This window comes from Colias philodice, chromosome 6, assembly GCF_061535455.1.
Source record: "Colias philodice isolate Cphi_HAF_F1 chromosome 6, ilColPhil1 Martin Lab GWU primary, whole genome shotgun sequence".
Taxonomy (NCBI): domain Eukaryota; kingdom Metazoa; phylum Arthropoda; class Insecta; order Lepidoptera; family Pieridae; genus Colias; species Colias philodice.
The window spans coordinates 601,613-627,185 of record NC_143091.1 but is presented as its reverse complement, the minus strand read 5'-3'; the positions used below and the strand labels follow the sequence as shown (position 1 = coordinate 627,185).

Here is a 25,573-nt window from a genome sequence, read left to right as displayed (position 1 = left end):
CACCACTATGCGACCTGTACACGCACGCATAGACCCGAGGATGGTCATTGCAGTCTATACGAAGCCAGAGAGTCGACAGGTTAGAGTTGACGAGATTGTTGATGCGACGACAACTAATATCCTCCTTTACAAAAACACATACACCAGCTTTAGGAATAAAAGTGTGCTCCAGTTTGTATCCTGGGTAGTGAAGGTATGATGTGTCAAGAGGAGGACGAATTTGAGTCTCTGTCAGAAATAATAAGTCTGGCTTTGCCGTCTCCAGATGGTGATGGACGGCATTGAGGTTGGAGTGTTGGGAAATATATCGTTTAGTAAGTGGGCTTATACATGTACTGTATGGTTGAAGTATTGCCACAGAATAAATAAATATCACCGTATAAAATAGTTTGATAAGTTTTAGACTACGCGGACGAAGTCGCAGGCTGAAACTAACCTAAAATGTACACATACTGACTACTGTGAGATGTTATAAAAATAAAAAATCTATACTACGTTGTTGAATGGCTCAATTATTAAACCTTTAACCTATAGAAAAACTTTAACCGTCGCACTCGTTGCAGAACATGTTGAAGCATTATTTATAGCTATAAACTAAATTATTAATACAATAATTGCCTAATTATTATAATTAATGCCAAAACTTGTGTTGTTTATTATTAATTAAAGTGCCATAAATGTACACATAAGGTTTATCTCTTAAAATATATGGAGCGGAAGGACATTGACGAAACTTTTAGACATTTTTTTATTTTGAATATATTATCTGTATTTGTTGTAATTTTAAATGTGTCAAGGACAAATTATTGTTTTGAAACAAAGCATTGTAAATATATTTGATACCTCTTTGATACAGATACAAGTCTTAGTTGTTAAATTAAAGTAGGTACCTACCCTTAACCTTTATTCATCAATACATGTACAATGTTTACAAGAAATACATAAGGTTTTTAGTTTAATTTATTTGAAACAAACATCAACCGATTTTTACAAACTTTTCGCTCTTCTAGCAAACTTACTACATACTTAAATATAACAGTAAAATATCTATAGCCAAAATTTCTCATTAAAGTATTTACATGTAAAACCTTATATTATGTACATTATGGATTTAAATCGTCAATGTTACAGGCTCTTGCGCCACGCTATTGTTCACAACAAATAGACTATGACTTGTTAAGGCTGTGTTGTAATAATTACGTTTGTATGGTCAGATACACCATAGGATTAATAAATATAGGGCTTAAATCGAGTTGCGTTACGAAACGACTTCGCGTAGAAACCTAAGTACCTAAGTAGTGGCAATAAATGTACTACCAAATGCTTTGATTTCTTTTTTCCATGAAGTCTTAATTCTTTGTGATTGAGTGGAGTGACTTGTGATTATTCACAGGACACAAACAAAAAGACGGTACCTAGTGTCATTTTGACAGCAAAAAATCTTGAGTGATTATGGCGATCGTATAGGTATTGTATCCATGCATATATGGCAACCTTAAAAACTTTCCTGTGTTCCGAGTCGAGTATAACAAAGAAGCTACCAATAAATATATCAAAATAACATGTATGTATTTATGTTATAAGATTGTTTTATTTGTTTTTTATTTATTTATAATCTTTATTGCATACAACACAAATACAAATTTCACACACACAGACAGGACATTTGATGCAAAGGGCGGCTTTATTGCTTCAAGCAATTTCTTCCAAGCTAGATTGGTGTGGTCTATACGCATTTTCCCTCTATTTACTAGGACCTACTTAAAATTCATACTAGGTTTAACTAAAGTATTCATGAATATGTAAGTTATTGTAAAACTCGAGATCTCAGTGGATATCTTGACATTTGCCTTGAATAGAGGCTTTATATGTAAATGATTCATGGTAGTTTCATTAATATTTGTGGGTTGGTAAAAGGTTGACAGTTCTTGTATTAAGTATTGTTTAATCCCATGTACCTATATAACATGGGATTAAACAGTTATATTTTAGAAACTGTAAGAGCGTATACGCACTATGCGGGTAGCCGCATTGCGGGTAGCCGTCCGGCTGACCGCAAGCACAATTATGTACGTAATATTCATTTCTATGCGCACTGCGATGCGGCTACCGCAGACCGCACAGTGCGCATAGAAATGAATATTCCGTACATAATTGTGCTTGCGGTCAGCCGGACGGCTACCCGCAATGCGGCTTCCCGCATAGTGCGTATACGCTCTTAGGGCTCATGTTCACAGCAGTCAGCAACTATTAGAATATACCTAGGTACCTACTAAAGGTGAAAGTATTTTTCTGAAAATTTTCAATTTGTTTCGCAAGGAACCGCGAAGTGGCCACTACACAGACGGTTCCTTGCGAAACAATACTGACAGGGACGCGGCTGTTTCATCTGTCTGTGTGCTGGAGTGAGACATATCATAATGTGCGAAATCCTGCCACACTGCTGACAGATTTTTCGATGTTTCGATGTTCGATGATGTGTACTAACGCCGTAACGGCGAAATACTTATTGGGCTTGATCAATGCTTACTTATACCTACAAAAAATTAAAATCTTTTCTCTTATCATTTGTAAAATTCTTATACATACTAGTATTTGTTCACATACGTATATATTATTTTTACTACCTATTGGTGTACCTTTTAATTGGCATAGCTTAGTATTTATTTATTCATCTCAAATGAAAATCATTGTATCACTAGCTGTAAGGTACCTTATCATAAATAAATAAATAAATAAATAAATTTCTAATATTCGGAAATATTATTCCGCAAGAAATGAAAAGAAAGGAGATATAAAATTAGTTATTCAATTAGACTAAAAATAAAAGCTATTTAACTCAATATAACATGCGGGTGTAATAGCAGAATAAACCATAGACGCATTTTCATAAATCAAGAAAACTATGGATTTAAAATCAATGGCATAAACAGTTATTCAATATAAAAAATGGGCATAAAATATCAAAACAGTTAACAAATATATTCGCCAATTTTCATACATTATAGCGTTAATAATTCATATAAAAATACCATAAAGTTTCATTGCCATGGAGTTATGTTTGACATTGATAAAAGGTCACTGCCGCATGGCATGAATACCGATATGTTATAATGAAATCCACACTATATTTAAGTAAATTACTGGTTGAAACTTGAAAGCATTGTCTTTAAGAGCGGTACTTTTTAAGTAGTTTGACGTATACATGCAATCTGTAATTACGCTGCGTTCATGATTTCATTAAATTTTCTCAATTTCGTTGGACATGAATATGTCAGAAATCTTAATTAGTTGTATTAGTAACCTGAACATTCTGTTATTCTGTTCTTAATTATGTGTAAAATATTTGTCTTGACATAAATATGAATTTTTAATCTGTATTTAAACTGTCTATAGAAGGAATTTGAACTTTGTTTACAGAGTCAAGGTCCTTTAAAATTAATTAACTGTATTAAAAGAGATTGGTTAATTCTTCTTTCGTGATTAATTTCACAAACATTCCAAACATCGTAAAAACACATCATGCATTAAACATTCCACATTGGAAGATTTGTAAATTTCATCATTTATAATTTCACTGAGATGACATTTTTATGTGTAATTTTAATAAGATTCCCAAATGACGAAATAAACATATTTGTCTTGAGTTAAAATTTTCAAAACTGGCAACTCTTGGTTAAATTTTTGCAACGCCACGCACAATTTTGTAACTCTATTCAAATAAACATTCATAGGTGTGTAAAATATTCCGCAATTGACCACACCTAGTTAATTTAAGATGTAGCCTTAAGTCATTAATTTAAACCGAATTAATGCAAGCAATTTATCAAAGGCCTTGTCGATTTTCGCAGATACGTCATTAATGGGGTGCGGCCTTTACTTTGATGATAATATTTTTTGTAAAATATATGCATTGGCCTTACATAATGTAACACAAGGATCTTTTATATAAAATCGATTTTGTATTAGTGACTAGCATTTCTTACACTTTAATGTTTTTAATCTCTGACGAAGGAAATGGCACAGACTTTTTGTTCTATGACACGATGATCGCAGTTAAGTTAAACCTCAGTATTAGAATGTTGCAGGCGCATGCTGAAAAGTTCTCACCCGATGAGCCATAATATTTAAAAACAAGATTTTCACTTATTGTTGATTAACAAATGTTTAATAATGAACAATGAAAAAACGTAAAAATCGTATCATTATACCATTTTGATCTACGTGTTATGTAGATAACTTTTTTCTACCCTCCCAATTTTTTGAAAAACCCCTACTTTTTAGCCTTTTATACTCTTTTATCCTAGTCCTTCGAGGTCCGATTGACGTTGCAAATGCCATTTTACCTCTACATTTATCAAATTTCCAACCTTCCAGATATTATATTAGTTATGTTTCCAGGAATCCCCTGAGGTTCGGGTGTCGCTGCCGGTGCCGCGGGCGCCGGACCCCACCGCCCTGGCGGCGTACTGGGCGGAGTATGAGGACCTCTGCCGGCAGATCAGCACAGCAGCTCAGACTGATGATGATGAGAACCATTATGAAGGTAAGGGATAGTGTGTTCTGTGTGTTAGGTGGTAGGGTTGTTTTTGGAAGTAATAGGATGATGTTTTTGTAAAATGTTTGGTTTAGAAGTTATTTGTACGGTTTTGAGCCTTGAAGTACAGGTAATAAATAAGTATAAACTCAATAATTTTTATTTAAATTTTAGGTACAAAGATAAGTCTTAAATAAAGACCTTAATATATACACATGTAAAGCATTTATTAGCTATGAAAAATTTAAATACTTTATTATTATATAGCCACTTTCAAACAATTTAAGCATTGAATAATCAAGAATAAATAAATAATAATATATTCAGCATTATCATAGCTGGACAAGTGGTAATCAATAATTAATCACTTTGACAAATTGGCACATAATTTAAACGAAACATTAGTGTTGAAATTATGAAAAGACGCTTAAATATATGCAATTATTTAGCAAGATGACCTCTGTGATAATATTTGAAGGAATTCAAGAAGTAAAGTTAAATTTAAACTTCTGTGTATACAGGGTGTCCCACTATTGGTATACTAAGCGCGAAGGGACTTGTAGTTTTGCATACACTGATCACGTAAAAAATACTTAAGCAACAAAATTACATCAAAAAATTTTTGCCAAATTTTTCCTGAAAATCCATATTGCACGCCTCATAAGCGAAGCGTTGAGGTGGGTACTACTGTCACTTCGCGAAAAACATCTGATTTTTCAAACTTAAAATGTCTTTATGTATCATACATTGCACTTGTAAGATAATACATACACACACATATTAAGAAAAAACACTATTTTTAACGTTCATGATATTTTTGATGTCATTTTTGTTATTTAAACTAGTTAAAAAACAGTTTAAAAAAGTTCTGTCTTGGACGTCCGTGTGTCTGTATGTGCGGATCCTTTTTCTTGTTAACACGATAGCGACCGAAATACTTTACTAATCGAGTCTTTTTTTTTCTCTTACGCTTGAGTATGCTCAGGAATAGAACCCTTTCATTTTTCAGGGTCTGATTCGATGTGGTTTAATTGTTATTAAATAAACAAAAATAATAATTAATAAATATTTATTAAAAAAAAATTATGAGGCGTGCACTTTTGGATTTTCCAAATTATTTTCTTCTCTAGCTTCGCGCAGTCGGCATATACCACTTCGCTAATGTGAGCATTTTGTCTATGAAAACATAATCTTAAACGATAGCTCACGTGCTGGTAGCAAACCTGGGTGGGTTGCTTGTTATGGGTGTACACATAGAATTTTAAGAATTCATCTATTTGAAAAAAAACTGCGTCTGGAATTTTATAAGTATTTTTTACGTACTCAGCGTATGCAAAACTATAACCTCCTTTGAGCTTAGTATACCAACAGTGGGACACCCTGTATTTTCTGCCCATTAAAGTCAGATTTTTGATAAATTTACAAAATATTTCGACATCTACTAAATACCTACTAATTAAAGTAACCTGTTTTTAAAAAATAATATTATATCTACACAATTAATTATTTTATTACGACATTACAAATTATTAGCTAGTTTTAATTGCAAAACATCCGAATGCTCTCATTATACTTCATATCAGTTTTGTAATTTCTTGCAAGACGTCCGTCAATTGCATTGACCAATTTTTTAGTTTTTTTTTCTTATATGGTAACATGTGCACAGGAAACATTAGTCCATATTGCGTTGTAATTATTTGCATATTAACTGTGCTTTAGTAATTATGTTTTTAAATCTAGCTTATACAATCTAGTTTTTACACGTCTGTGTGCTGCAAAAAGATATAAAAAAATAAATTTTGCAATTTCTCGTCTTTAATGAATATTTTAGCTAGGTACTTTAAGACGATACACAAAAAAAAATCCACTGCTTGGCGGGCGGAGTCTAATAGCTCGCTATCGCGAACTCGGGTGTCCGCGAAGTCATTCTTGCATACTCGCCGCGCTGCCGCTGGCCGACTCGGGACAAACATGTATGGAGTCGTCATACAGTTATAATATTGTTATACATATATTTAATTGTTGATTTATTGGTTTTATTTTCTTGCTTATAAACACAAAATTATCTTCTTTTTAACAACTACTTAGACATTATTAATAATTATTATTTCGTAATGTTTACTTTATTACAAAATAATACAGGTTATAAATAATCTTTAAAATAACAAAAAATATTGTAACTCTGAAAAAATGAAATGGTACCTAATTAAGCGGACTACTGAATTGATTTAGATAGAATTTGATGCTGACGTAGATATTACATCATGCCCAGAAATGAAAGGTACTATTTCTGAAAGAAGTTATAAACCCTAATTCTTCTCAGTCAAAGTCAAGAGTGGAAGATATCGCTAATACAGTAAAACTGATGCGAAACTTTGGATGTTAATTTGTATATTTTTTTGTTAGTTGTTACTTAATCACGTCAAGACTACATTACCAATTTTGATAAAATATAGCTAATTGCCTGGATTTACACATAGGATACTTTTTATCCGAACTGAACACTTCTGTGGGATAAAACAGGATTCACGATATAACCTAATTCCACGCGGGCAAAGCCGCGGTCGGACTGATATTTTTTTAAATAAAAAAATTGTTTAAAAAAAAACACAAAATATATTGACGCATGTATTTATTTTTTGCACTCTATTATAATTGTAATTATTCATTACAAATAATCAAAATAAAATAGCCAGAACAAAGTTAGGCCCTGGTAGGATAGGTAGGCAGGTACAGCAATGTGAGACGAACACTGGCTTATTTATACCAATAATAATGTATTATAAACATTAAATTAAGTTTACTTTCTAACAACAAAAATACATAATATTAGCTAATGTGAAAACGAATCAACCAATCATCCCACAACAATGAAATGTGCACACAAATATTCATCCAAATCGGTTCATGTGATTAGGAGGAGTGACTGCAGCGCCATCCTCCGGGCCCAATTGTGTTTCCAGATCACCCAGGAACTCAATTTAATATACTTACACAAAATTTTTCGAAATGAAAACTCACATTACTATGTAAATATGAATATAAACCGGTTTTAGTACTAAGCAATTTCCCGCACAGGTGTAGTAAGTATAAATGAAATAAATATCAACATCAAATTCTTTATACAACATACTTATCTACCACCTACTAAGAAATTCTTGAAATTTTTTCGTATTTTTTTTAAATATAATACCTACTACTCCAATGAGCTCCTGTTCCATATTACATCCACCATACTTCCACTAAGTTCACCATGATTTTTTATTTCTTTGCACTTTGTTGCTTTTTGCTAAAAATGGAATCATGCGATAAAACCAGTAGAGCGTTGATAACATACATTTTTGACTGAATAAAGGTACTTACGAAGAAGTGGGTTCACATTGTGAACAATCAGTGGGTTTATTTTCCTTCTGGATTCCGGATTTCTGAAAAGATTATTTATGCTATAAATGAAAAAATCTTACACATTCGTTATGTACTTAAAACAGGGGTACATATCAAACATCGTCTATAATACAATTATCATCAAATTTAAAATAAAACCAACTTACTTCATTAATTTGTTCCAATTGTAAGCATTCTTTTTCCTCCAACCTTTATGTTTCTTCTTCTTATTTTCTTTATTGTCCCCATTTGTCTCATTTTGTCTTATCGTGTTGTCACCCTTTTTTACGATTGCGCAAGCGACACAATTTCCCCGTGTGACGGCCGTAGCGGGAATGACTCGTGCAGCGATCGGGGTAGGAAGGTACAGGGCGGCTCTCGCTATATTGGCTGGTCAGGCGCTAATTTCAAGTATTTCTTGTTTATTTCAAAACCATCGCATATTTCAAAATTCTAACACGATAGACGTATAGGTTGTATATTTTATAGTTAATATCCAAAAAGTCGTAACTTTACGTTTGTTATTTTGAAGATGCCAGAGATTAAAAAAAAATAACAATGAGAACTTTGTATTTTTTTTTATCGAGAAAATATCATGGAATCATGTTTCTAAAACGGTAGACGTATTGTGTTACTATTGAACTTTCTTGTCAAGAATTTTCATCACGACAACTTTAATAATATAAAAATTACGAAGGTTTAAAAAGGGCCGTAAATGTTAGAAAAATTAATTCATCACCTTAAATAACGTAAATAGTAATATCTTGTTCTTCTATTCTTGTAATTATTTGATTGCATCACACGGATTGCTAATTAACACCATTAATTACATACTCTTAATAAGATCTATTTTTTATAGCTTCAATTTGGAACAATTTCTAAATCTAAATAACAAGTCACAAATTCAACGCATAACTGTAACTAACGTCCAACCCTAAATCGGAAATCGATATTCCTTGGAATCGATTATTCAAATCGATGTTTTGATTCGTTTATCGGCTTTCGCATCAGCCTTGAGCCCGCATTCCGCTCTACGACAGGTTCTGGCGAGAAAACCGGACGTTTCGGAGAATACTGGCCTTTCCTTGGGCTTTGTTCAAATGTTAGTGGGACACAGATAAAAGGATTGTTAATTTTGCTGAATATGTAAGGCTTTAACAGTAGTATACAAAACACTATAGAAGCTTGGCAGTTGGCAGCCACTGACTAAGCATTTTTCGCTGTACAATCAAACATAATTTTTTTTGGACAATTTTTATCAACGTATTAAGGATACCTTTGTCTTGAATAACTTACGTATAGCAGAAACTTAAAATGTCATAAATTGCTACTATGTAGTAATATTAGAGTGCCTACTAACCATGAAGTCAGAAGTGACTACCGTAACACTTGCGCTGCTTTACAAATGTAACCTAATGCAATAGGCACTATAATCTTTATATATAATAAAACCGGCCAAGTGCGAGTCGGGCTCGCGCACAAAGGGTTCCGTAGCAGCAAATATAATAAATTACAGTTAAATCAACCTATCTCAAAAACTATAAGAGATACTTTGATCAAACCAAAAATCGTTGAAAGAGTTAATTAGCATGCATCACCTCTATTTTTTTTAGAATTTTATACCCCGTAGTTATAAAAATAGAGGGGGGGGGACATACTTTTTACGACTTTGAGAGCTGATATCTCAAAAACCGTTCACTTTAAGAAAAATGTTTTTTAGAAAACTTTATATCATTTTAAAAGACCTTTCCATTGATACCCCACACGGGTATGTACATCGAAAAAAAAAATTTCATCCCTCAGTTACATGTATGGGGGGCCCCACCCCCAATTCTTTTTTTTACTATTTAGTGTCATATTTTTGTAGCGGTTCATACAACACATATTCCCATCAAATTTCATCACTGTAGTACTTATAGTTTCCGAGTAAATCGGCTGTGACAGACGGACAGACGGACAGACGGACAGACGGACATGACGAAACTATAAGGGTTCCGTTTTTGCCATTTTGGCTACGGAACCCTAAAAATGAATCGCAAAATGTGTTGGTAAGCGCATAACTCGAGAACGGCTGAACCGATTTCGATAATTCTTTTTTTATTATATTCCTTGAAGTACGAGGATGGTTCATATGTAGAGAAAACGTAAACATTATGTACCACGGGCGAAGCCGGGGCGGACCGCTAGTAGTAGATAAATAAAACTAAATCCTTCATGAAAGGAATTTTTTAAATTCTAAAGAAAATAAGATTTATTTGTTATTCGATCTTATAAACTAGCATGCTCCTAATGTGTTAAATCAAAGCACACACAATACGCAATTTCAAATCGTAAAAAAAAGTGACAAAATTATATTAACACCTAATTTCATTTACTTTCATGCACTAGTAGGTGACAATCACTTTACAGTTATGTTGAATGTAAACAATGCAATTGAATAGTGATTGTATTATTATTGACCAATATTTAAAGTTGGCCATTGGCCTAATAATCTCTGGTTTCAATTTGCATTGACAATAGATAACTGGATATACGCTATTATTATAGACCACTATAATTTAAATTGAAATTATATTTTCTGTTTCATAATTGCTCTTTTGAACCAGTGGGTGATCGTCTTTGCCGACGCACAGTTATGTTTGATTTTACACGTCTTGAGCTATAACAATACCTATAAAATTTGTCTTATCTATGACATCTATAAATAATAATCTATGGTACAAAACTAGTGTTACATTATCTGTGGTCCAATCAATCGCACAGGTTGGTACACAAACACGACGTCAGTTGATCGATTCGCGAAGTGCATCACTACTCGAGCGCAGCGGTCCGTTATCGGGTGGTAACGGGATCCCGTGTGTCCGCGCGTGTGACCTCGCCTTAAGGTCGGATGGTGGTAGCGAAAATTTGTTTTTTTTTAATGGTATGCAACCGGCCAGTGCTGATTGGAATGAGGTTTTACTAGTTGCCAGTGTTAAAAAAGAACGTAAAATATGCGCTTTTTTTTTCGTTTCTTGAAATACAGTTTCTCTGTAGCGCAAGATGTTACATTTATTTCGCAGTTTTTGGAAAGATATGAACAAAGAGGTGTAGGTTACAAATATATGTACCTAATTGTATTCAAAACCTCTGAACAGCAATGAAACTGATATGAAAGATGACTTACTCTTTCAAGGTTATCCGAAGCATGTGTTTAGAAAGTAGAGTTGCCTCATTAGCCTCCAAGTTATCAGTGATCTGGAATATTGCCTCATTACAGGTCTAAAGACGGCCATTCACTTGTTGTATATGCCTGCTTCTGTTCTAACTTCTAGCTATAGACGTAAAAATAAAATAAAAAAGATGCATTGAAAACCTGCCAATAAAGGTATAGATTTTGAAAAAGCTTATTTTTGCATAATTGTTGATATTCGAAAATTTGTGATTTTCAGTAATCAAGAAGATCTGAATACACATTCAATTAAAATGAGATTCTATTAGTAGTAGGTAGGTACAAATTCAATTTTGAATTCAAATTAATAATTAAGTAAGTAGGTATACATAACAATTATATTTATTTTATTATACTTATCCATGAGTTTTAATTGTGCGAGTGAATAGTGCAGACCTTTATAATTTGCGTTGTGTAATGGATATCAAAGTGATGTATGATTACTATTTACAAGGTTTTAGGGTTCTATAGATGACTTGATGTTGACTGATCTACCTATGTGAAAATTTCAATAAAGAAGCACGATCGTATATGACATTATTTATCCAATAAAAATCCCCATAGATTCAATATAAAAGTAATTTAAAAATAATTTGTAATTAATAATTATTTATTACTTGTTTACAAATTGCACAGTGTGTACACCCCGTAACAAGACTATCTATTCATCGAAGTGTCGATTATATCCAACTTACGCAATCAACATTGTAATAATTTTGATGGCCATTCGTACTGAGCTCGTATACCGATAGTAATAGAGATTAATTACCATACTATGTGATCTTTGATAGAGGTTTGGCATGGTGAAATTTCGTAAAATATATGACGTGTTAGAAGTAGCCTGCGGCTTCACACGCCTTTGGGCTAATACAGATCCGATCAGTTGTTATTTAGAGGTAAGTTTATTAAAATAAAAGTTATTTCTATATTGAGTCATCGATATGTAAATTAAACATTAATATTACGGATTACCGTCTGTTATTTCTTAACTGCAATTATATTTTAAAAAGGAATTCATTCTGTTTGTGCATACCCATATTTTAAGATAATATTTCTTTGAAATGGGTGCTCTAACTATTTTTCTTTATAATCTTATTTGTATTATTTTTGGAATTCATGAATATGCCTAATCTGGGAATATAATGGATCTCCCATATAATATATGTATAAATGTCCCTACATGTTTTATTTAAAATTTTAAACGTATTTAAACTAAATAATGAATATGCATTAGGGTACTTGCTGTTTTAATGTTCTTCCAACAAATCTTGCCTGCGAGTGATGAAAGCGAAGTGTCAACGAAATTTTAATTTATGACCGTGTGTTTATCAGGTGAATGACCGGGCTGAAGATACCGCTAGACTTTTGCAATATATTGCGAATATCGTTTGCATTTCGATATATTTATTTTCGTCAATTTTACGATATGTTTAGTAAGATTTTTCTAGAGGAACTGAGAAAGTTTTATCCTTGCTACTCAAGTTGCTACAGATTGTGTGTTGATAGATTAATAATTATAGATGAGAAATGCCAATAATAAGAAGATGTTTTAAGGGAAAACATCATCATCAAAATATTCATATTTTGAATTTTCAGAAATTATAATATCGAGATGTGTAGCATAGAAACAGAAAATTCATCAATAAATACCGAAGATAGTAATCATGCGGCTATTCACTTAGAGTTGTGATAATTCTAATCAAGGCATATCATGTCATTGTTGATTATTTTTATAACAATCAATCTCGTATTGATTGTCCATGACGACAAACAGTAAATATCTATACATACACTTTTATTGAATAGATTGTTTATTAATTATAACATACCATAGATTTAATTGGATAAGCTAAATGCAGTTACCAACCGTGTCATATATATAAGATGCAAGATACAATAAAATCATATACATTATGCGCTTAGGTATAACGTTATAATATGTAGGTAGTTTAATTAAGATGACGCGGACGTTAAGATAAGTACACTGTTGTATTATTATAATGAAATACGAAGACACATGCAATCTTTTGAGTATTTTAAAAATATCTAATAATTTTATTTATTTATCGATAGATCAATCAGATCAATCAGTTGATTTACTTAATTATGTAATAATTTATTTAGGTAATAACTTACGTAGCAATTTCTTTTCATATAAATTGATGCGCCTGCACAGTCTAGTTATGTGTGTTCTGTGGTATATAATTATTTTAAGCATTATATTTGATTCTGTGACTCAGTAGTTAAGGAGTTAATTGACTTTTTATACGTATAATGAAGTAACAAGTTTCTAACGAGTGACAGCTATAATTTCGATTGCCATTAGTATACGTAATACTTGCTATCACGTAGAGAATTAAATAGAAAGTTGATAAAAATAGCAAAATAAGAGCTGGACAGTGAAAGGAAAATTAGCAGGTCGATATTGATTCTAGGAGTTTTCATACGAATGGTAATACTGGTTGGTGTTTAGTAATTTGTTGATAATAAATTAATAATTGACAAGAATGTAGGGGTTAGTTTTACCGCAGATAGTTTTCAGCCTTCAGGTATAAAGACAGAGAGAATCCAGTTAAAACTTCGTTAATTATTTGACGACGCGCACGTTTATCTACTCATTACATTCATACGACATTTAGTCTTAAAATTTCAAACGTGTCGCTGAGTATATAAAAAAATCATAAACATAAGTATATTTATGATGAAATATATTCCAAAAATATTTCGCAAATCAAACAATTTCGTATATATCAGTAAATATTATCTGATCACCGGTATTTCCTAAGAGCAAAGGTTAAACGCGTAAAACTTGGTTTTAAATAAATATTAGTGGTTATGTAAACATATTTCACAGCTAAGTGGTATATCAATAGAGAACGCATTTATTTTTCCACAACTAGTTTTTTAATTGCGCACAATATTAAAATTGTCATATTGGCAGAATCCGTCCTCACTGGGATCGGGAGTTGCCATTTGAAAAAAGAAGGAGAAAAAGAAAATTGTCATAATAAATGTTATTTTGGGACCATAACTTGCCTTACTCCTAAGAAGATCTCCATTATGTACTTACTATAGGTATCTATATTGAATTCTATTCTCATCTTTACATAATATGAGACATTAAAATTTAAAACGTTACAAATAAACATACAGGCTGCGTTACTGGCATTAACTAATATCTATTTAGTAAGACGCTACGGAGTCAAAGTTTGGGTAGTTTCAGCTTATGTTACGTTCTGACCTCTAGAACCGTCTAGAACCTTCCAGAACATTCCACATCTAATGTACAGATTACCCAAGCATCAGATAATGCTATTCGTGTTATTTAATTATCATCACAAGGGTCAAGTTGAAGGGATCCCGCTAGAGACCGTTACATTCTGTGAGCGCAAAAAATGTCAAACAAAACAAGATTCATAGCATCGCTCTCATTCCGAGCTCATAATGTTTGTTCTTTGAATATATTGCGGCAAATGTAGGAAGTGCTTTTTCTAGTAGATTAAAATATGGAGTCTTCCGCATGCATTTCATGTTTGCATACATTCTTTCGTTCCATACATTCTTCAGTGGTGCCTTTCAGAGGAACTGCTTAAAAGGCAGATACTTGCAATTTGAAATGGTATACAGAAAAAATACTACACACATTATTTGTATATTATTTTATCGGGAATTTATTAGGTTGGTAATGTGATGATGTATCCATATGAATGCAGAACTCAGCAATCAGGTGTAGTGTGTTTGTTTTCATTTTTCATAATATACATATCCTGTTCTCCTAATCTTAAATTCCTCTATACTAATACATTGTCATGAAGTAAAGTAAGTTGTGCATACATTTTGTACCGTATTAGACATAAAACTCAACCTCGTGGTGTTATTACAGTCAAACTATGACTCGCACAAATCATAATTTGTAGCAGTACCCTAAAATTCCAAGGTCAATGATCTCACCAGTCTACAATTATCTGTGGTCACGTCCTGGGCGCAACCTACTTTATTCAAATTGAAGCAATTGCGAGTAACTCATTATATGACGCCTCTGCTGTATCATGTTTTTGACAGTGTGGGAGTCGTAACTATCTTAATGGATCTATGATGGACGTATCTTACCCTGCTTGTCGTATCTATAATTTAGTCTATGGACGTTAAGAGCCGACATAGAGAAAATAATTATGTTCTATGGGAACAGTTTTAACAGCAGTGAGATCCATGATCCTCTATTATAGTTAAAAATCCAAATGAATTTAATTTGTGGTAAAAATGTTAGTCTATGCCTATGGTAGAGGCGTGAAAACGTAAACGAAGAACAAAGAAAGTGAAGTCTTAACGAATAATTTTAATATTATAGATAAGAAATGAAAAGTAATGGATCAAGTTGTATTATTCTGAATTTAATAGACGAAGGTAAAAGATAAAAGCTTAACCGATTTAAACGCCTCCAAATCAAAATTGTCTATTACTTATAAATTTATTACTTAACACAAAAACTTGTTCTAAACTCAGTTAACATTAGATATTGGACCTTGTTTGCGGAACAAATTTAATTGCCTAGATCACAGTGTCATGATCTAAATTTAAGGTGAATGGGTAATGTAGAACCTTGGTTATATCAAGGTCTTTATTCGAAGTATAGGTTTTTCCTTATAATTAAATTACGATGCTATAAAACTGTGTGTTAAAACCTCTTGTTCTACTTTTTAATCTGTTATTAGTGATATAAAAGAAAGTATTTGTTTAATTTAATCTTAATAGATAAAACAATACACATTATAGGTTAAGTTAAGTTTATTTTCTACGGAAAGGGCGAGTGAAGTCGCGGAAAAGCTAATAGTATCTAATAAAAAAATACTACAATTTTTATTACTATTTATTAAATGTATTTTTTTTAAACCGTCTTCCATATATATATTCTCTTATCACTTATTTAATTTAATCGTTAAGTAATTAAAATTCGATTCGTTATAGACATTATGTAAATTTGTTACGGCAGCCATTAGGAATAAATAAATTAACTTTTGTTTTCACTTTTTAGAATATTTTTGTCATCTAGAATGCATCTATTCACTTTCTCATAAATTGCTTATTGATGTAGTAATATGGTTCCACCTTGTATTTTAAAGTTTTAATAATAATGAGTACCTTATATACGAAGGCATTTTTCATTTTTTTTTAATTAAACCAAAATATCCATGACTTTTACCGGTAAACTTATGTGTTTTAAATATTTGAGCATGCTTACTAGAGATTAACAAAATCTGCCATTACGGCTAGCTTGCCTACACGCTAACCCGTAATCCCCAAATACAAGATCAAAAAACCGGCCAAGTGCGAGTCGGGCTCGCGCACAAAGGGTTCCGTAGCAGCAAATATAATAAATTACAGTTAAATCAACCTATCTCAAAAACTATAAGAGATACTTTGATCAAACCAAAAATCGTTGAAAGAGTTAATTAGCATGCATCACCTCTATTTTTTTTAGAATTTTATACCCCGTAGTTATAAAAATAGAGGGGGGGGGACATACTTTTTACGACTTTGAGAGCTGATATCTCAAAAACCGTTCACTTTAAGAAAAATGTTTTTTAGAAAACTTTATATCATTTTAAAAGACCTTTCCATTGATACCCCACACGGGTATGTACATCGAAAAAAAAAATTTCATCCCTCAGTTACATGTATGGGGGGCCCCACCCCCAATTCTTTTTTTTACTATTTAGTGTCATATTTTTGTAGCGGTTCATACAACACATATTCCCATCAAATTTCATCACTGTAGTACTTATAGTTTCCGAGTAAATCGGCTGTGACAGACGGACAGACGGACAGACGGACAGACGGACATGACGAAACTATAAGGGTTCCGTTTTTGCCATTTTGGCTACGGAACCCTAAAAAATACCACAAATCATACCGAAGAAATAAAAACATATTTGTAAGTCTCTGAGTAACCCTGAAAAGCATTATCATCAGCGACTTGTCGGGTGAGAGGTGGGTGAGAGTCATCGATTGTTTGTAAACAATGACGTATTGTGTGTGTTATCTGTGCATCTTGGTGCTACCTGATTTTGCACGCTATTTATTATCTGTTGCCCCTGGATTTTTTTTATTTCCCGCCAAACGATGACGTGTATTGCACGCCTCATAAGCGAAGCGTTGAGGTGGGTACTACTGTCACTTCGCAAAACATCTGATTTTTCAAACTTAAAATGTCTTTATGTATCATACATTGCACTTGTAAGATAATACATACACACACATATTAAGAAAAAACACTATTTTTAACGTTCATGATATTTTTGATGTCATTTTTGTTATTTAAACTAGTTAAAAAACAGTTTAAAAAAGTTCTGTCTTGGACGTCCGTGTGTCTGTATGTGCGGATCCTTTTTCTTGTTAACACGATAGCGACCGAAATACTTTACTAATCGAGTCTTTTTTTTTCTCTTACGCTTGAGTATGCTCAGGAATAGAACCCTTTCATTTTTCAGGGTCTGATTCAATGTGGTTTAATTGTTATTAAATAAACAAAAATAATAATTAATAAATATTTATTAAAAAAAAATTATGAGGCGTGCACTTTTGGATTTTCCAAATTATTTTTTAATTATAATGAACAAAATGAGATAGGAGAGAAAATATTAATTAGTACAATCATATATGAAAAAAAAACATTCAGTAGTATTGAAAGTAGATTGAAAACAGTAAAATGTAAACGGATCACACCTTGATAACACAGTTATTGCGTCTTTTTAAAACGTGTAATTTTACAAAGTCATGTACCTACCTTCGATGACGTAACAGGTATTTATAAGAAAATTAAGAATAATGATTATAAAATTGACTTCAATCTAAACAACCAATAAAAACGTGATTGACATTCCACTTGAATATTGTATGATGCAGATAGCATAAGAATGTATCATACCAATTAATTGTTATTACGATTGACGTACATTTAAATGTTTAGAATTAATTCTCTTTTTATTAATGTGTTTTTATATTATGGTCTACAGTAAATAAGAATTGCGAGATAATGAAGCAAAAAGACGATTTATTCAAACCTCGTAAACATTACAATGTTTTATTTCTACACATTTTATCGCAAGAATTCGTATACGCAACTGCTTAAAAATACGAATTTCTAAGAAATTATTAGTTTCATAACATCAGATACATATTATGTTAATGTATTTTTCATAATCTTCACTTCAAGGCTGTTTGTCAAGGGTGCGATAACCTGATGTTGAAAGTATAAGGATGTCCGGTTGAAATGACTGTCGTTTGCTAATGAGGAGAGGAAGTTAGGCGTATAATGTGCTTGTCAGGATTATACTTTGAGAAAGAGAATTACGGAATACATAATTAGTAATCCGGGATTTCGTATTGTATTTTTAATTCTTTAATTTATCTTAGCTTTCCATATAGGGCGAGATTGTGGTCAAGCGCTTCTAGTATAAAAAAAATCTGGAACATGAGAGCGTAATTTCGTGATGTATACTTTTATTAGATTGCAATTGTTTTGTCGTCTTTATCGTAAAACTAGCTTTCAACCCGCGGCTTCGCCCGCTTTGTCTAAAATCTGATAAATTTCCTACATACTAAAACCTTCCTCTTGAATCACTCTATCTATTAAAAAAAACCGCATCTAAATCCGTTGCGTAATTTTAAAGATTTAAGCATACAAAGAGACATAGGGAGTAGGGACAGAGAAAGCGACTTTGTTTTATACTATGTAGTGATAGTGATATTCTCGTACTCATTAATTACTCGTACTTAGTTGGAGAGTACAGATAACAGAATATACACTTATATGACAAAATAATGATTATCAAGATTCAAGGATTAATTAATTATTATCATTACGCCAACTGTATTCTTTATGACACTGCTATGTTTGATGATATCATCAAATACCATATGTTTGTTTAAACATATTTTTATCCAAATATAAGTTTAGGTTAGACGAGTTCGAAGCTAAATATTTTATGACTGAACTTTGAAACGATTTACATAATATTATATGTATTATGTTATTTATGGTTTTCTAGAAATAATTTGTATTCTATTCAAATGAAGTCGTGATTTAGTGTGGAAATATGATATAATCGCCTGAATTAATGTGTTGTACAGTGTACTATAAATAACGACGTAACTGTTAAATAAATTTTGCTAAAAAGGTAATTGTGAATTGGTTTGTTTGTTTATTCTTAAACATAGAATAAGATGTTTATTTGTTGTATAGCTTGTTTCTTAGTAACATTTTACAATTGGTTACATTTTTGTCTGAAAGTTAGGTATGTGAAATGCATATATGCAGCATACCTCATCAAGGTATAATCAACTGGTTCTTCACTTTTTCTTCATGTTTTGAATAAATAAACTGTAGAGCCTACGTAGATTTATTTATAGTTTTTTAATGCTTATATTATGCCTTATATTACGCCTTATGTACTGTATCAATCCGTGTATTGTATACTTGTAAATATTTTTAACTTGGTGTGGTACATTAAACTGTCAAATTAATAAAAAATAAATATTATAAAACATGTCTACAATCACGTTGCATCGGAAGTCTTTATGCATATAAAGTAATTATATGTACTACTTTAATATCAATGATACTTACGATTATTTAAAATTATGCCACTTTACGGTAATAAGTAGGTAGCTGAGTACATAATAAACAATACATGCGTGACAATTAAGGATTTAAATACATGTTTTAAATGTTAATTGATAACAATATATTTCAAAATAGATAACAGACAAAGACAATAAAGACTTAGCGTGATGATATATTATAGCCTGTAGCCTTCCTCGATAAATGGGCTATCTATAATACCGAAATAATTTTTCATATCGGACTAGTAGTAGTAGTTCCTGAGATTAGTGCGTTCAAACAAACAAACAAACTTCAGCTTTATAATATTACTAGTATATATAGATTTTCATTAGGTTTCTTCTTACTTAAATAATTGATGTTATTTTGGCGGTATTAGTATTTTATTTAAATATTTTAAAACAAATAGAAATAGATCAACAAATAATCATTCTTCAGACGTTCCCAGCTCAAGGTATCTACAGACAATGTGGCTCCCACACACATCCACTTTCGCGTGAGAACATAGTCTATTTGACATAGACAATGAACCAATTTTACGAATAAGGCGTTATGCACTAAAAACTATAGATAAACCTGTTAATTTCAGTTAGAAAACTTTGTGATAAGAAACTATTGGAAACAAAGAAACAATTATTACTTATTAGTCTATTAATCCGTAATAAGATGATATTCTTAGCACAAAATTTGTTTTAGAACGAAGGACATTTATTAGATAGAACAGGTCACTAACTTTACAATATAAAATAATCTAACTGTCGTATTTAATAAAGTTTATTCATGTCTCTTCAAATTTGTGAATTAAAATACATATTAACGCACTTGAGTTAAAATTCATTAACCAATATAATATGGAACAAAAATGTATTAATCTGACGTTCCTATTCGTTATATTACAATCAATCAACTTGCACAATGATGTGACCGCCAATCAAAAGTTCGTTTGTATGTTTAAATATCACGTCAAACAAACAATGATGAATGTCGTGTTTTGCAATTTAGATGTTAGTGGTCTATGATGGTCAAGAGAAACTGTATTCTGAACTTTTATTTTTTTCTAGTTATCCGTAATCTAATACAGACAGGCACATTTGACAAGTGAAGATGTATGTAAAAACATGTTGCTTTCCACGGACACAGACATATGAATTTGAGTATTTTTTCTTATGAATATGACGTGTTAATTTTTTTCATATATACATGTATTTCATACGTGTAATTTGATAGATTTGAATATTGTTAAAGAATATAATAAAATATTTCATTCTAGTTTCCTAATATGAGTTAGGTCGTTTGCCTTAATTATTATCAGTCGTTACTTCGAATTTGTATCGTTTCATGGTTTTCCAAACTATTTCCCATCGACCTTTTTACAGATAGTTTTAAAATAATAGTTTTTTAATAGGTATGGACAATTTTATCACTTGTTTTGTTAAGACGCGATTCTGCGATATGTCCTATGTTTTGTTCTTTCAATAAATATATAAAAAATATTAGTTTCACATCAAATACATTTTAGGTACCTAAGACATGCCTTATTTATGATTGCTCTTAAACTCGAAACAATAAACTTTTGACCATCAATGTTATTACAGCAGAATTACTTGCATTTCCTTGTTTAAAGGTGATCTTGTGAAAGGGCCTATCTATCGCAATAGGGCGTAAGAAAGGTGAACAGCCGTCACGGGTGTGCCCACGGCGAGACAGACAAACAATTATGTGGTATCGATGATAACTTATAGTCTATAGAGGCTCCCTTGGTTTTATGGGAAATGGTTGTTCTATTTGGAGTATAGAAAATTGATTTTTGAGGGAATTAGGTTATGAAGATAAAATAAATTTTGAGTTTAAGCTCTGCTGTTTTAAGTTAGATATAGAAGTTTGAAATGCCCGTTATAGTAAATGATTTGGCTTTATTTAATTACTAGATTTCCGCCCGCGGCTTCGCCCGCGTTTTCAAAGGAAAACCCGCATAGTTCCCGTTCCCGTGGGATTTCCGGGATAAAACCTATCCAAGTTACCCACTATATGTGTGCTCAATTTCATTGTAATCGGTTCAGTAGTATTTGCGTGAAATAGTAACAAACACACACACACATCCTCACAAACTTTCGCATTTATAATATTAGTAGGGTGAATACCTATTTATTTTCATGTTCGATCTATTTATTCATTAACTTTATATGAACAAGAAGCATCCATTCTTAATTTTAAAAGGTCCTCGATGATATAGTAGAATTTACTACAGTTAACATGCGGGTTGATCTGAATTAATTAACCGAATTACATCTTAATATAAACGCATCAGTGACAAGTACCAACATCAGTTCTTATCAATGGACCTTTTATCTTTTGTTATCGGACATGTTTGTAGTTATTATCAGTAATTAATTTTTCGGCTAAAATACTACACTTGTATAGTGAAATGTATTGGAAAACGTTTTTTGGGTTTTCGTTTCGTATTATTTATTTTATTTATCTATTATGTCTAAGTGAAAAGTAAGAATAAATAGAAAGAGATACGTATTATGGATATAATATGATGCCCTTACGAAAAATTTTATATTTGCCTCTTTTCATTGATTTCGATTTTAGATGTACATACATACATATTATATCATTCCACATCTTTAAATATATATTCTCACATACAAATAATCGATACTATATACTTTATCGATAATTCAACAAATGTATCATATGGTTCACGTATCAAGGAAGTGCAGAGACCACGTTCCAGAGGCATGCATCAATATGTAGGATGCGTTCGTTTTTATAAGCAGCCTGTGTTGCCAGTTGCCAGCGAGTTGGTATGTACTATGTAGAATCACAGATAATAATATAATACTGTATAGAATATTATGAAATGAAAAGAAGTGAAACTTATTGGTTGCTATGTAGCAGATGATAAGTTAAGAATGTGATTTGTAATATTGTATACCATTTTTTGAGGAGTACAAAAAGGAAAATTCATCTTTTTTCTTCCATATCATGGGATAAATATATAAAAAATGCTATATAACTCTAATGGCCATAAAATACAGCACAGGTTTATACGTAGCAGGATGGCCAGAGTCTATTAAAGTTATACAAAGGTGAAATAGAGACGTTATTTACCTATTATTATTTTTATAACCGTTTTAATAGACCAAGAAATACATAAGTAGCCATATATGATATAGTACAAGAGCAATGTGAAGCACATGATTCGTTAAAATAAACAGAAAGTACCTACTAAAACTTGAAAATTACAAAACGCAATAATCAAATGTTCACCACGTAAACTTGACTTGCTTTCAATACCCAGTTACATACGATTTGTAATTAAAAGAAATCCATTCTGCTCAGGTATCAACAATATATATTTGGGCTTCTGGCCGCGATTGTACAACTGTGCGTCCTTTTTGTGTTTATATTATATTGTTTTTTGTACAGTCGTGGTGAAAATTCTATAATAAATAAATATAATCTATACTTAATATTATAAAGAGGAAAAGTTTGTAAGTATGTATGTAAGTATGTATGTATGTATGTATGGTTTTCACGCAAAAACTACTGGACCGATTTCAAAAATTCTTTCACCATTAGAAAGCTGCATCTTTACTGAGCAACATAGGCTATATTGCATTTTCAAAAAAATTAGAGATCCTTACCAAAAATGCAATAATGTAACCCAAGGTGTAAAAAAATCCTCAATAAAACTTCTGTCATCGCGTGCGCTGCGGAATCTATTGAAGATAGAACAAAAAAATGTTCTACAGTATTATAGAATGGATCAATATCTACAAGAAAGTCCGCGATACCATATGTCCATCTTCAGTAGTTATGTTACTACAACAACTTTTTTACGTTTTCAAAGTAAATAGAAGTGCCGACAGTAATCAAACCATGTTATCCATACACATATATTAATCCTTATCCCATTAAATGATGTTTTATTATAGACTGTTTCAATACCAGCAAAATACTTTTTAAATGAAAAGAATTGGATATTCCATTCAAAAGATATAACGAATTTAAAAGTGTCAATCTACAGAAAATAGTAGGTATACTGTTCGAGCAGGCCGTAGTGCGGGGGTCACGGAGGAATTCTACCAATATGCGTCTTGACGGAACACAGTGGGGTTTTGGTCGGTAGGAATCCGACATAACCCACGGCCCCTCCCCTGGAGGCCGTGGGTATCTATGAAAGATTTCCCCACTAAAACAAAAAAAAAAAAAGGCCGTAGTGCGGGACGGGGTAAAGGTGATTTTCATGTCCGACCTATAGTAGACTTTTCACTGTAAAGATATCGCTATCTATGCGGGTGAAACCGCAGGGCATTGCTAGTAAATGATAAAATACATTTATTTTGTTTTCTCGTTGGTATTTTAAAATGTTCTTCTCCAAAAATTGTACTTTGTATATATGTGGTGATAATCTAAATTCTTCAATTAATAAATAATAACGAATTTTTTGTTCTGTAAGTTTTTTAAAATGTTCTTCTATATATCGCGATGATACATGTATAATTGTATAGGTAGTATTTGGTATTTTATTGTTCAGATTCATTGAATACGTTTCTTCATAATACGTGCAATGGATTTCAAATGAGTCTTTATTATGCTAAGGTCGGATTTCGACCACCGGATTAGCTAAGTTATAGAATACTAGCAATGCCCTGCGGTTTCACCCGCATAGATAGCGATATCGTTACAGTGAAGAGTCTACTATAGGTCGGACTATAGGTTTAATTTTAAATCACATGAAAATCACCTTTACCCCGTCCCGCACTACGGCCTTTTTTTTTTTGTTTTAGTGGGGAAATCTTTCATAGATACCCACGGCCTCCGGGGAGGGGCCGTGGGTTATATCGGATTCCTACCGTCCAAAACCCTACTGTGTTCCGTCAAGACGCATATTGGTAGAATTCCTCCGTGACCCCCGCACTACGGCCTGCTCGAACAGTATACCTACTATTTTCTGTAGATTGACACTTTTAAAAATTCGTTATATCTTTTGAATGGAATATCCAATTCTTTTCATTTAAAAAGTATTTTGCTGGTATTGAAACAGTCTATAATAAAACATCATTTAATGGGATAAGGATTAATATATGTGTCTGGATAACATGGTTTGATTACTGTCGGCACTTCTATTTACTTTGAAAACGTAAAAAAGTTGTTGTAGTAACATAACTACTGAAGATGGACATATGGTATCGCGGACTTTCTTGTAGATATTGATCCATTCTATAATACCGTAGAACATTTTTTTGTTCTATCTTCAATAGATTCCGCAGCGCACGCGATGACAGAAGTTTTATTGAGGATTTTTTTACACCTTGGGTTACATTATTGCATTTTTGGTAAGGATCTCTAATTTTTTTGAAAATGCAATATAGCCTATGTTGTTCAGTAAAGATGCAGCTTTCTAATGGTGAAAGAATTTTTGAAATCGGTCCAGTAGTTTATGCGTGAAAACCATACATACATACATACATACATACTTACAAACTTTTCCTCTTTATAATATTAGTATAGATATATAAGGGAATAAAAATAAGTTGTCAAATAAAAATATCTTATAGTTTTAAATATAATGTTTATTTGTATGTAGGTACTTTATTCAATTACAGTACGGGCAGTATTGTAGTACCTAGTATAATTATATTTAAGTCTTGAATTGTATGTGGGTTGAAATCAGACGTTGCCTATATTTCAATTAAATTCTCAATTCACTTGCACAATCAAGTTTCAAACTCAATATTTTACATGAAATTTAATGTTCAACATTACAGTTAGTTCATTTACATAATTCAAATTACAATAAACATTTAAA

General features: G+C 31.9%; 1 protein-coding gene and 1 long non-coding RNA gene across 3 annotated transcripts in view; one reads left to right on the top strand and one right to left on the bottom strand.

Annotated features, from left to right (window-relative positions):
• Positions 1-25,573, top strand: part of conu (Rho GTPase-activating protein conundrum) — a 76,722-nt gene that overhangs the window by 24,631 nt on the left and 26,518 nt on the right. For both annotated transcript variants that reach the window (XM_089695999.1, XM_089696000.1), the window contains exon 2: positions 4,402-4,546. In XM_089695999.1, the coding sequence (XP_089552125.1) occupies positions 4,402-4,546 (145 nt within the window). The remainder of the gene's footprint in view (positions 1-4,401; positions 4,547-25,573) is intronic.
• LOC149487412 (uncharacterized) lies at positions 7,178-8,450 on the bottom strand. The gene is made up of 3 exons (XR_016315713.1): positions 8,089-8,450; positions 7,901-7,962; positions 7,178-7,826 (listed from the first exon to the last, which is right to left on the bottom strand). It is a non-coding gene; the product is annotated as an uncharacterized LOC149487412 (long non-coding RNA).